This window comes from Paramormyrops kingsleyae, chromosome 20 (genome assembly GCF_048594095.1).
Source record: "Paramormyrops kingsleyae isolate MSU_618 chromosome 20, PKINGS_0.4, whole genome shotgun sequence".
Taxonomy (NCBI): domain Eukaryota; kingdom Metazoa; phylum Chordata; class Actinopteri; order Osteoglossiformes; family Mormyridae; genus Paramormyrops; species Paramormyrops kingsleyae.
In genome coordinates, this window is record NC_132816.1 from 8,761,814 (window position 1) to 8,775,952 (window position 14,139).

A 14,139-nucleotide genomic window follows, 5' to 3' on the forward strand; every position below is an offset into this window, starting at 1 on the left:
TAAATCTTCTTACTTGTGTGGAGTTTTTATAAAAATCAGATTTATAAACTGTTCAGCTTCCTGTGCACAGGGCACGGTCATTGTAGGTCATAACTTGGGTCTTTGGGGATCTAGATAAAAAAGGGTGATTAGTGATGAGGGGCAAATCTAGGTGTTTGAGTCTCATTGTCCAACCCCTGTGTATGTATTTGTTTTTGTGAGTATGTGTGTGTGTATGTCTGCGTGTGCATGTGTGAGTCCCCACCATGTAATGAAAACCTGTTTTTTGATGTTGTGGGGACAATTTTTGAGGTCCCCACAAACATCAGTGAATGCAATCAAAAAAGTAAAAATAGCAGAAGTCTCATATTTTGTTTGGCTACCTATGGTTAAGGTTAGGACTGCGTAGGGGTTAAGGTCGTCATGTTAGTATTAGGGTTTTCCCCATAGAAATGAATGGAAAGTCCCCACAAAGATATAATTATAAACCCTGCGATAGCCTGACATTCTGTGCAGGGAGGGGTATAAGGTCATCATTGAAGCACACTTCAGGACCTGTATGACAGCATTCCAAGGAGGACTGAAGCTGTTCTGAAGACAAGGGGTGGCCCAACTAGTTCCTTGAAGTTAATCTTAGACCTTTCCCTTATTTTGTCCATGCCCTGTAACTTCTGATTAGGTTCCTCATACAAATGCATGTTTACTTGAAGCTTAGGCGGCTTTGCCTTGATGATGACATGTCTTTGGACAGTGGGAGGAAACTGGAGGACACATTTATACACAATCCATAAATGAAGTGTAAAGAATATGAAATCTGCCACTGACATGATTAAATTAGCACTGCCTTTAATATGAGTTGTACACGACTGAATGTTTAGCAGATTTGTTACATACACAATCATACTTAGTACAATATGCAGTAAAATGCACACTTGCCTGGCCCCAGACTATGAAAAGAGGACATAAGGACAGAAATGACGAGACATAGCATAGGAACAAGCATTTAACTAGATTTGGTGCTGTCTAATAGCATTGTATTCCCTGGACAGCCCTGTCATTTGTTCTGGCCATCTAAGCCATCATCAGCCCACACTCACCAACCTGTACAATTTCTAGAAACACTGGATGGATCATCTGGAAATGTGAAATGTGTTATTACTTTGTTATGATACGTAGGTCTGAAAGTGTGCTTATTAATTTATTGCTGATTCCACTTATACGACAATTTGCAGAATCTTTCTCCACCAATTAAAGGGGTTACCTGTTCTCCTTTACGTGTGTTTTAAAGTCCACATTTGAAAATATCATTTCTATTATTCATATTTGTATATATTTAAATATATATATATTTTATTTCTCTTTTTCATTATGACCAACATTTTCTGTGACATAACAATAAGACCTGTAAAAGATGGTATATACTGAGTCCTGAATGAGCCAAGGACGGTTTGTTTTTTTATGCATCTGGAGTCATCACAGAATATCAGGGCTTTTTCTTGGACCACTGTATCGAGGTATATGGCCATTTTTTTTCTATTTCACATCTATAAACCTCATCCAAGCGTTTTGAAAATAACATTTAGAGCCTGAACAACCTACAATTACTGTATTGACAAATTAAATATAAAGAAATAGTAAACATTGCTTTGTCTTTCATTTTCTTTCTCTCCCTCTCTTTCTCTCTCTCTCTCTCACATACACACACACACACACACACACATTTAACATATTGTAATGACCAGATTTAAGAACCAAGATCTCAGAGAGTTTACTGCAGAACGATGATTTAATAACAGCAAGCGGCCGTGGAAAATGTCCACAGACAGCCACTCCAAACGAAAAACCAAAACCCCGATCTCTCCAGCCCCGAGACCCAATTCGCACACCCCAGCTCTCCACCCCCGAACTCCCGTCCCACGTCACACGCAATTCCATAACCACACCCTCATAAGTACAGAACCTAAACTTAACAGAATAACATGTAACACATAATGATAATACCTGAAAGTATTACAATATGTTTTGCGGCATTACCCTTTACACAAACCAAAACTTTCAAACCATTTTTTTTTCTGTAAGGACCTTGTTTTCAGTCCAAAGTTGCTGAGAGGATAATTTCCAAGATGGTCCTGGTTCTAAAGTGCCCAATTTCTTTGCCACTCTGCCTCGTTCTTCTAAAATATCCTCTGGCCTCCCTGACTATCGGTATCGGTTTATGTCAAATCAAACGGTGACAAATTTCGGTACATTCACATACTCATCAGTTGGGAGAAAGGTTTAAATGAATCAACAGCTATCTCAGTGTTTCAGTGCAATTTACATATAAAGCAGCAATAGGATAGACAGATATTTAATGCAGTTAAATTTTAATTTAAATGATCGTGTTAGTTTTGTTTACCATGGCAATGCATGGTTGCCAGGGGAAGAACTGGGGCTAGCAATACGTTGAACTTGAGGAAACACCTCGTTAAACATAAAATATATTTACGGCAGATGAAGGTTCGGTGTTTGACAATTGGGGCGCCACAGTTAAAACTACAGCCCCAGCTACAGCGCCTGTACTGACAATCCGTGCAGCCAGCATCGGCATCGAGAACATCGAAACTACGCCATCTACAACTTCTACTGCAGCTTCAGGTAATAAGTGAACTATCAGTTTTAATTATTGTTCGGGGATATTTTTTTAAAATAAAAACTGTAATAAATTGATATTGTAGTTGTAACATAAGAACAGCAGCTTGTGCGTTGTGTGACACTGCCAATTTTGTTCTCTTGCTTGTCTTCCTTAAAAAGAATTGTTCAAATAATGTTTCTGGTCACAGTTGTGTGGTCTGTTTTAGGAATAGTTTGTTCAAAATAAATACAGTGGTACCTTGGTTTACGAGCATAATTCGTTTTGGAAACATGCTTGTAATCCAAAGCACTCGTATATCAAAGCGAATTTTCCCATTAGAAATAATGGAAACTCAGATGATCCGTTCCACAACTCAAATGATGATCATGTGCAGTGAGTAGTGGATGTTGGTCACAGAGCAATGATATTGCACAGTTATTATCAATACCATTTAGATATTGGATATTGCACAGTTGGTAGAAGGAAGTCCAGGGGTTGGGGGGTTAGACTGTGTAGTCTATTGTCCAGTCAGTGCACGTGTAAGTTTAAAGTGGTTATGGCTTTCGGGAAAAAACTGTTCTTGAGTCTGTTTGTCCTAAGTGTGATGCACCTGTAGCGCCTCCCTGAGGGCAGCAGGTCAAACAGATCAGAGCCAGGGTGGGAGCTGTCCTTGATGATGCTTTTTGCTCTGCTGAGGCAGCGGGAGGTAAATATCCATCAGGGAGGGGAGAGGGCAGCCGGTGATCTTCTGTGCTGCCTTTACTACTCTCTGAAGCCTCTCCCTGTCTGCCGTGGTGCAGCTGCCGTACCATACTGTGATACCATACTGTGATACAGTACTATGATACCATACTGTGATACCATACTGTGATACAGTACTATGATACCATACTGTGATACCATACTGTGATACAGTACTATGATACCATACTGTGATACCATACTGTGATACAGTACGTCAGCAGGCTCTCGATGGACGAGCGGTAGAAGGTCAGTAGCAGGTTGGAGTCCAGGTTGTGCTTCCTGAAGACCCTCAGGAAGTGTAACCGCTGCTGAGCCTTCTTGGTAACTGCTGTGATGTTGTCTGTCCAGGAGATGTCAGCTGAGATAAGGATGCTGAGAAACCGGAAGGTATGGACCCTCTCCACACACTTGCCGTTGATGTAGAGGGGGGCTAAGTTGGGGCTGTGCCTCCTGAAGTCGACTATGATCTCCTTGGTTTTCTTGGTGTTTAGAGCCAGATTGTTCTTTGAACCCCAGGCTGCCAACTTCAGGACCTCCTTTTTATGTCAAAAATAAACTTCTGGTAACGCTTTACATTAAGTGCACCTTCATAAAGACCTGTTAGAACCTTATATACCTGGATTATGTACCAACTTAGTCTCCTTTGCTTGAGGCTTAACAGATTCAGTTCAGCTAACCTCTCCTCATAAGACATTCCTTTAAGACCAGGAAACATTATTGTAGCCCTACCTTTTCTAAGATACCAACGTCCTTTTTAAGGTACAGTGACCAAACCTGCACACAGTATTCTAGGTGGGGTCTTACCAAGGAATTATATAATTGTAGCATCACCTCTCTTGACTTAAACTCCACACACCTAGAGATGTAACGACACGGGGAGAACATGCAAACTCCACACACATGGAACCCAGGTGGAGACTCAAACCATGGTCCCAGACATGTGAGGCAAGTGTGAACCACTGCACCACCATGCCGCCCCCCAGAAGTCTCCAGCTTCTTAATTTAGCTGTAATTTTAGTTTAGCTTTAGAAACCCATAGTAATTTTCGCCAACCAGGTGGGTGACTGGTGGTGGGTTAGCGACTGAACAACTACTCCATATGTCAACTATAGATCACATCGCAGGCCCTTCTGTGATTGATTTTTTTTGTAGCTTCCTCAAAGAACTCAAGTAGATTAGTTAAACAGGACCTACCTCTCCGAAATCCATGTTGGCTATCCCTCAGAATGTTATTTGATTCCAGGTTCTTAATTCTCCAGCCATTTTCACTTGGATTATAGTTTCCATTACCTTTCCAGTTATTCAAGTTAAACTGATTGGCCTATAGTTTGCTGGATTACTTCTCTCCCCTTTTTTGAATATGGGTGTTATATTAGCATGCTTCCAATCAGAAGGTACCACACCAGCAGATAAGGATTTCGGAAATAGTAAACTTAAAGGTTGGCTAATAATCCCCTTCATCTCTTTTAAAACTATAGGTAAGATGCCATCAGGGCCCTGAAATTTTTTATTTTGAGCTTAGCTAGGCTTAGTACTACATCAGCCTCCGTTATACATATATTGGTGATAGACGAAGCTGTATTTCTACTAAATGGTAGTAGGTTACTTGTGTTCTCTACTGTGAACACCCGTGTAAAATAATCATTTAACTCATGTACTATATCAATTTAAATTTCAATTATAAGGCCCTTACTATCCTGCAAATTAGTGATTTCAGCTTGGAGTTAAAGTATTTAACTTCAAACTTTTCATGTCATCCTTAGCCTCTGCCCTCCGATGCAATCTTCCTTTCTACATTCCTCTTAGCAAGTCTAATGTTATTTTTTAACTCACTCCTGCTTTAATTTGAAATCATTATTTATTTTCCATTTGTGGAAGAGTGCCATTTCCCTCCTGACTTTGGTTGCAGTTTCCTAGATTTAGTTTTGCTGGAAACAAACAGTCCTCTTGCACTTGCAACAATATGGTTTTTAAAAAAATTCCCTTTCCCATTGCCCAGGTGGGCCAGTACTGTGCGAAGTAAAAAGGTGATGACGTCATCAGTGACTCTATTTGGTCGGTATGCAAATTCTGCCAGGTCCAGGTCTTTGTGTAGTGAGACACTTCACAAATATCTCAAAATAGTTTTTGCTTTTTACAACAGGGTGATAATCGTTCAAACAGGGAAGACGTGGCATCTTTGGTACCAGTATGATGGTGGATCATTTAAAACATGTCGGCATAACAAACTCGGTCATTTTGAACACCGGAACTAGCTAGTCAGCACAGGCTTTGAATACTCGCACAGGGATGCCTTCTGGACCTGCTGCCTTCCTGGGGTTCAGTCTCCTGAATGTTCTCTTCAAACCGTGTTCCAAGATGGTGAGTGTGATTTCCTGACCAATGGGAACTCTTGATGCGGGTGAAATGTTCTGTTGGCTGAAATTAGGATGGTTCACCTCAAAGCGTGCATAGAATGCATTCAGCTAGTCAGCTAGCCCAAGGATGTGTCAGCACTCACTGCAGAGGTGACAAATCCTTTGTAATCCATAACTGTCTGCAAACAGATGAAGTAGCTCATTGTGTTAGCACATAACTTCCTAACCCATGAGCAAAGAAAATTTAAATCTGCAGTGGAGTTATAAGATGTACAGCATGCTAATTCTAGCTTTGCTTCTCTAATATTATCCATTGAACTTATTACAATGTCAAAGGATAAATCAGGTACCAACACGAAGGTAGGCAAATGACTTGCATTGTAGCTCTCTGTGGAAGAACTACAGTACCAATCTCTAGTCTAAGGTGCGGAAGGGGAAGTAGGAGGCTTACAGATGCCAGTGAAAATTATAATGGACTTATTGGATTTGCATGTTGGTTTTTTATTGACAAACTACTATTTAAGTAGTTTACTGTTTTGACATTGTTCAAAACAGGATATAGTGGTACCTTGGTTTGCGAGCATAATTCGTTTCGGAAGCGTGCTTGTAATAGTGCATATAGCACTCGTGTATCAATGCGAATGTTCCAAATAGAAATAATGGAAACTCAGGCGATTCGTTCCACAACCCAAAAATATTAGTATAAAAATAATTAATACAAAATATAAAGTAAAAATACGTAAAATAAATTAACCTGCACTTTACCTTTGAAAAGAATCGTGAATGGTGTGAGGGAGACGAGAGGGAGAAGAGGAGGGTTATTTTGTAGGACGACTTTAACTATAACTAACGGAATCACTGCTATGTATGTGTTGGCTCACTGGAATCTTTTTCTTTTTGTGCGACCTTAACAAGCAACCTATCCATTGACAGCTGCTTTTGCCTCCTTTTCGATTTCGCGGAAATGTGGACATTGCATTGTCATTAAACAGATTCATCGGTCGCACTGCTACGCCCTTATTCTGGTGGTTTTCTACTAAACTTTGACTATACGAGTGAGGCACGCCAACTGAAACCGAGCATGGGAGACGATTACCCACAATCCCACAGCAAGAGAGAGAGAACCACCATCGGAGTTGTGATCACGTGACGCTTGGCAGACTAAGCGTATATGTAATACTGTACTCGTATTGCAAGACCTCGCTCGTTTATCGTTAAAATTTATTTTAAAATTTTGCTCATCTTGCAAAACATTCGCAGACCAAGTTACTCGCAATCCAAGGTTTTACTGTATGTTAACTTTTTGCTTATGCATCAAAGACATTAATGGAAAAAATGCCATTATACGTATCATACATACCCTTGAAATTAGAATTAATCAAATATTAATTTTATAAAAAAAACATCAGAAAATGTTGTGCAGTATGTTCTACTAAACCAGAAATCTGTGCTGTTGAAATTTAAGACTTTAGTCATATACATTCCAGTACTTCTGAGGAAAATGTTTGGATTTTAGAGCATTTAAGAAAGTGGGCAGCTTTTCTGCACCACGCCCAAATATATTTACACCATGGTCTTTATGAACAAGGCAGCACCAAGGTTGGAGCACTCTGCTTTTTACTTTTCACATGCATGGCAACATGGAAATGTAGACGAATCAATGGCTTTATTTTTCATGGATTTATTGTTGATGCTTTGCCAAGAAATGTGGAAAAACAAAACGGACACCATGCTAGCAGAAAGTTCAGTAAAATTATGAATACAGATTTGGACAGAACATGTGACAGTGAGTGAGAGATCCACAGAACCAGACCACCTCCCCTTATTTTTTAAGAATAGTTCATAAGTTCTCTCATGAGAACATTTTCCTATAAATAAAAACAGATTGTCTTTTTATTTTTTCAGTGTGCAGCACTGGAACAAGATCTTCAAAAACAATATATTGCTAAAGAAACATTAAACGGAAAATGGCATAAATATTACTAACTCAATGAAATGTAATGGCTTTCCCTTGCACAAATAAAACCCATTAAACAAAACATAGCTATCAGGTAACTAATGGCATTGCAAGCTTTGACAGTGTCTCAGGCTGACCCATATTAGTAAAACATATCTTGTCTCAGAGAATAATGCTATTTTACAGTATGATACCTAACATTCTTAACACAGTTTTATATTTTTGTTGATATGAGGGTAAAAAACACCCAATTCTGTGGTCTCCTATAAATATAGTAACAACTAAAGCGTTACCTTCAATATGAGCCTATAGTCAATATCTTTCAATATGTGAAACTATTCACAAAGTATCACAGACTTATTGCTTTGTTTCATGTTGAATTACAAGTGTTTCTGAAAGTTAAGTACCCTAGAGCGATGATACTGGAAAAAAGATGCTATATAAAAATCAAAGGATTTTTTTTTTTTTTTTTTTACAAAAAATGCACTGAAAAATAACAAACTACAAAATATTGAATATTTGTTTTATACCTTGTGTCATACACTATACACATCACATACAATATTCTTGTGTGTACTGAAGTTAAGTTGTGTTCTTGCCCTCTTCTGCTCTTTTAAAAATTTCATGTGTATGTGAATGTATTTATTCAGTTTACTTAACTGAAGTTCATGTTTTTTTTGTTGAAAACATGCTCAATTATTTGCAATATTTCTAAATGACAAAAAAAAGCTAAAATACAAAAGCAGGAAAATAGACGAAACAGCACTAATTTTATATAAGGTTTTCGATTTTATTTTATGAAGACCAACGTTGTTTAAAAAGCAAACCACAAGAAATGTTTCAGGGAAGCTGTCCAACAATTTGACCTTCTCCAGCACTACACCAAATTGCAAATTCTGCTTATTCATCCAATAAGTCACATGTAGATATGCAATGTTCACACAACATTGCTTTCATTTTAATTGCAGAAACCACTTTAAAGAGTAATAACTTTTTCATACTAATTAAAACCAATTTAAGGTTTCAATGTGTAGTTCGATAACCGTGTATGAGTAGTGGTCAGAGATTGGGACCAGACCATTCATTTAGCATCATTTAATTATATCAAGTGAAACTAGTCTTCTGTGAGGGGGGTGCTTGATTTTACCATTTTTCTCCCTTTTGAAATCTGCAATAATTAGCACAAAATCAGACACCTAAATATTATTTTAAAATATGAAACAAATCTATTATTAAGTGAAGGAAATGTTACTTTTCTGTAATTTATCCAAAAAGTGTCCAGCTGTTCTGTTTCAATAGATGGTATATGGGCTTTTTTCACACCGGAAAAGTACGGAAGGAAATCCTCATACATCATACAAGTTTTAGGTGTTTATAATGCAAATACATAACCACACGCATAGAAACAAGCGTGCAAGATATGCAGAGACGCAACCCTCCACCAGAGCTCTTTATCTACCACCCCAAATCCGAAGGAGCAGTTTAGCAAAAGCATAACAGTACTTTCTTCTCCAAGCCGGAGCAGCCATATTGTCTGTTTTAGCACTCGTCAGTGTGGATGCAGATGTTTATGAGAGCTTTGCAAAAAAATAAAAACACATTTGCTGTGGAATATGTTTGAAGACGATCTCATTAGGGCAGTGCAGAGATTACTACATTCAGCTGTTAAATGGCATTTTACTAAGTATTTATTTTCATAGTAGGTTCTATTTCTCCAGTGTTTCTGCAAGATTAAAAATATGTGAGCATTCACCCAAAAAGCGGAGGGCCGTCCGCATGTCTGCATCTGCGTGTCTAGGCTTCCTGTCTCATTCTCGCTGACGTGTCTGTCTGTCTCTATATGTCTGTCTGTCTGTCTTTGGGTCAAACGGATGGGCTGGCAGGCTGGGTCTTGCGCTTCAGCAGATACTCGTGGATGTCGTCAGCGTCACGCTTGAGCCAGGCGGCGTTCAGCAGGATGTTCTCACAGCACTGCTGGATTGTGCGCTCGGCTGCAGGCGCTTGGTGGCTCTCGAAGAAACTCTGCAACACAGCAACATGACATGCTTTTGGCAAACTACTGCAATGCACTGACATGATGCCAGTGCATCATCAAGTAAACCAGGAGACGGTGCTCATTGACATTATAGATCCATCAATAGGGTTCTATTACAGAGCTCAATGCTGCTGTCAGCACAACAGTTAAGCATTTAGCATAAAATATGTTTCTAATCAGTGTAAATGTAATTCTCATTGACCTAGCTGTGAAATTTGATGACCATTTCAAAAAGATGACAATCTTTCAGAAGCCATCAGCAAAAGGAGCAGGACCAAAAGTCTCCTAAATGATGGTCACCCCAAACCCATCCTCACCTTTACGTCAGCAGCCATCTTGTCCACCGCAAATCCATCAACAGAAAGCTGTTTAATAAAAAAGGCACCCAGCTGTTATTTCAGGTGTTTTATATATTTATTATAAAGCTATTTCCCTCCCTCCATCCACCCATCCATCCTCTGCCGCTTATCCTGGGTCGGGTCACAGGACAGCAGTGTAGGCAGGGATACCCAGACCTCTCTCCCACCAGCAACCTCCTGTTACCAAGGCGTCCCCAGGACAGCCGTGAGATATAATCTCTCCAGCGTGTCCTGGGTCTGCACTGGGGCCTCCTTTTAGTTGGACAAACCCAAAACACCTCCCCAGAGAACCATCCAGGAGGCATCCTAGATATGCCCAAACCACATCAAGTGGCTCCTTTCGATGTGGAGGAGCAATGGCTCTACTTTAAGCCCCTCCGGAATGTCCAAGCTCCTCATCCTTTAATCTTTATGCCTGACCCTGTGGAGGAAACGCATTTCTGCCACTTGTATCCGTGATCTCATTCTTTTGGTCACTAACCAGAGCTCATGACCATAGGTCGAAAGCTTCGCCTTCCAGCTCAGCTCCCTCAACAGAAAGGTACAGCGTCCACATTACTGCAGACACAACACCGATCCATCAGTTGATCATCTGGTCCTTTCTTCCCTCAATTGTGAACAAGGCCCTGAGGTACTTAAACTTCTCTGCTTTAGGGCAACCCATCCTCTACCAGGAGAGGGCAATCCATCCTTTTCCGGTCGAGAATCATGGCCTCAGACTTAGAGGTGGTGATCCTCATCCCGGCCACCTCACATTACGCTAAAACTTTTTCAAAATGAATGGAGATGTTCAGGTAAAAAATTTTATTGTGCTGACACTGACAGAACCTTTGTTAAAATGTAAAACTTGTAAATAATGTTCCATTAATGTTACAGTAAGAACGTTCTCTGCCTACTTTGAGAAGACCTTCATATAACACAGACTAAAGTTCTCGGAAAGTTCCCTGATAGCTGAAATTACCTTGATGAGTCGGGAGATGAGAAAGCCACCCTGGTACCGGTTGTGGAGCTCATCCCAGTTGTCTTTCACAAACTTCCAAGCAGCTTTCCGGCCATGTTTACTACTGCTGGCTACACCCCCGATTACAGAAACCGTATCTTGGGGACGCACCTCATCCTACGAGGCAGATAAACACAAAGTAGACATGCAAAAATACTGAATAAATGTAAAGTACTAATCAAAAGTTTGGACACACCTTGTATTTCAAGAAGATAATGACCCTATGCACAACTCGAGGTTTTATAAGTACTACATTATCTTGGGATCAAAGAAAGAGTGCTGCGACAGATGACCTGGCCCCCATTATCCACCCACCTATACCCCAAAGAGCTGGTTTGTGATGAGCTGGACAAAAGAGTAAGAGCAAGGTAGCCAACTTGTGCCCAGAAGCATTCCAGGTAGCTACATCTGGAAGCTGTTTGAAAGAATGCCAGGAGTCTGCAGTAATGTCATCGAAGCCAAAGGGGGCTATTGTGAAGTGTCTAAAAGTTGAGAAAATTGAGATGTTGAACGGTTCTTTTTGTTGCAATATTTGATATCTATTACCTCATTGTCAGGAAGCTTCCTACAAGGTGAATAAGATAACTAATACAGAGACAAATACAATTTGGCATAGTGGCCTTTCATTAGTGTTACATTTACATGAGGGAGAAGTACACTAGGGCTGGGATGATTATTTGACGTAATCGACGATGTTGATTATAAAAATGCGTCGACGTGGAATTTTAGTGTTGCTTATCACTTAGGCAATGCACTAAGTGATAAGCTAAACGTATTGTAAGGGAAAGTACTTTATCCCCTCGGGAGCACGTTAACACTGTCCTGATAATAATAATCATCACTTTATTAATTTATAAATTGTTTTTTTTTTTACGCCTCCCTCAACTTGCTCTTTGTAAGCAAGCTGTCCGTGAAGAGCAGCCACCCATAGCGGCACCCAGGGAGCTGGGGGTTAAGGGCCTTGTACACCTGATGATGTCTTCACCACTCGAGAGCTACAATATTTCATTTATTGGACCTGCAGCATGGTTTTCATTTACAATACAAAGTTATTCCACTAATAAGCTGGCTAGTTGTTTCACTTCTGACACCGTTAAAACTATTTAAATTCCGATACAGTTTTGTCTAGTATCGCCAGTGCCAGCAGTGCCACACTATTTTGCAAGGCCAATATAGTTTTGTCTAATATCGCCAGTAACAGCAGTGCCGCACTATTTTGTAAAGCATGCACTGGCCAATCATGCACCACATCTCTCACCACCCTGCAAAAAGGAAATTTTCCGCCTGTCCCGACTCCTTGCGCAAGAGGCAACATGGCTGCATCTGCCAGCAGAGCTCTGGAGCCTCTGGAGAAACACGTGGCAAGAAAGGCTCGCACACGGTCTTCCAAAGTTTAGGAATACTTCAGTCATGATACCTTTTCTGCAGCTCTACTGTAGCTCACGTTAATGACGCTGTTTCAGCCGTCTTATATTTCTGTCATGTAAGAGTGAGACAAATTATCGTTTACGACTATTTACACACTGTAGCCTAAATCGTTTCTTGCTCACTGAAGTAAGTTTAACTATAAGCTACCTTTACTAGTATTTGTTAAGAACATGTTTCTCTAGTTATGAAATCATTTCATGTTTTAGCATGTTTCAACATTAAGGTCAAATTGGTGTACTGAAGTAAAGTAAAAACTATTGCAGTGATTAACTTCAGTCTAACATAGAAATCCTATTGAGTTTTTGTTAATAATGTTTGAAATGTTTTAAACTGAAATGTTAATGAGAATTTCAGATTTGTGTGTGTGGGGGAGGGGGGTGAATAGTTGTGTTAAATGACTAACTTGAAAATAATTGCTTATCAATAAATTTATCATCAGATCAATTTAAAAATTAGTTGTTAGATTAGTCGATTAATTGAAAAAAATAATCGGCAGATTAATCGTTTAAAGAATCATCGTTTGGGACAGTACGAAAGCATACATACCGACAGGGCAAAGGCCAGGACTTTCTGGATCAGCTCTGGGGAGGAGATGGCCCCTAGTACTCTTTCAATGCGATTTTTCTCCTCTTGCATATCTGCCTGCTTGTGCAGCTGGAGAAATCAAAAGTGAATTCAACCATCAGGTGAACAAATTTAAATTTCACAAACTGTCAATCACAGCAACTCCAAGAATCCTGATATTTATAATGAAACCAAAACATGTTGCAGTAATAGTGGGACTTTACCGAAAAAAAAATTGTAGATTAACCATATACCTTCATCATTGTGTCCAATGTCCCACTGTCCCCATGCTTCAGGACGGTCAGATACACCTAAAGCAAAATGTACATACACATTACAATTCTTTTATTAATTTAAAAGAATTGGATTAATTCTAAGAATGAGAAATTTTCAAAACATATTTCTAAATGCAGCCCTAAATTAATTTGTTTAGAGCCCCAAGCAAAGTTACTTCACAAGGCTGCTGGCTAACTTTTCCACTAGTAGCACTGGTGTTCCTTACTGGAAAATTTAGGAGCACCACCACAAAATTTAGGCACACCACTTAAATTGACATTACAACACATTCATATTTTTTCCATCTTAACTGTATTACTGACACATGCTTTGGTAATAAACATACAATTTACAGAAATAATGTGTTGTTTTATTTTAAAGGAAAGACACAGAGTGAAGTAGTGCTTTAAGAGAAAAAAATCATTTTGTTAAATGTTTTTTTTTTTTTAAATACCAAAGTTCATTTCAATGTCACAAAAGGGCCACGTTTTTCGAAATAAAGATAGTAGCTTGGGTTATGTACTTATAAACAAAACATTTAATAGTAGTAGGTGATATCAAATTTTTGATACCGTTCTGACATTCACTTGAGTATATGGTATTTTAACTATTAAAAAGCAACGTTATTCTGGTATTTTGAAATCTCCCAAGATTATGGCAGGGTGTCGTTCAAAATTTTTCGATACCAGTAACAGAACGATACCATGATCTTGAATCCTGAACAATACTTTGTTTGATACCAATATATTTTAAAATCAGTTTCAACAACAAGAATTCATTAAACGCTACAGTACTAATCTTTTATTTGAACAAGTTATTTTGTTAG

At 39.2% G+C, this 14,139-nt stretch overlaps 1 protein-coding gene across 2 annotated transcripts in view; it reads right to left on the reverse strand.

Moving 5' to 3' along the window:
- Nucleotides 1–7,359: 7,359 nt before the first annotated feature.
- npepps (aminopeptidase puromycin sensitive) overlaps nucleotides 7,360–14,139 on the reverse strand; it is a 65,154-nt gene continuing 58,374 nt past the window's right edge. For both annotated transcript variants that reach the window (XM_072703907.1, XM_072703908.1), the window contains exons 19-23: nucleotides 13,292–13,348; nucleotides 13,020–13,127; nucleotides 11,007–11,162; nucleotides 10,004–10,051; nucleotides 7,360–9,673 (exon numbers count right to left, since the gene is read on the reverse strand). In XM_072703907.1, the coding sequence (XP_072560008.1) occupies nucleotides 9,515–9,673; nucleotides 10,004–10,051; nucleotides 11,007–11,162; nucleotides 13,020–13,127; nucleotides 13,292–13,348 (528 nt within the window). In that variant the 3' untranslated portion in view covers nucleotides 7,360–9,514. The remainder of the gene's footprint in view (nucleotides 9,674–10,003; nucleotides 10,052–11,006; nucleotides 11,163–13,019; nucleotides 13,128–13,291; nucleotides 13,349–14,139) is intronic.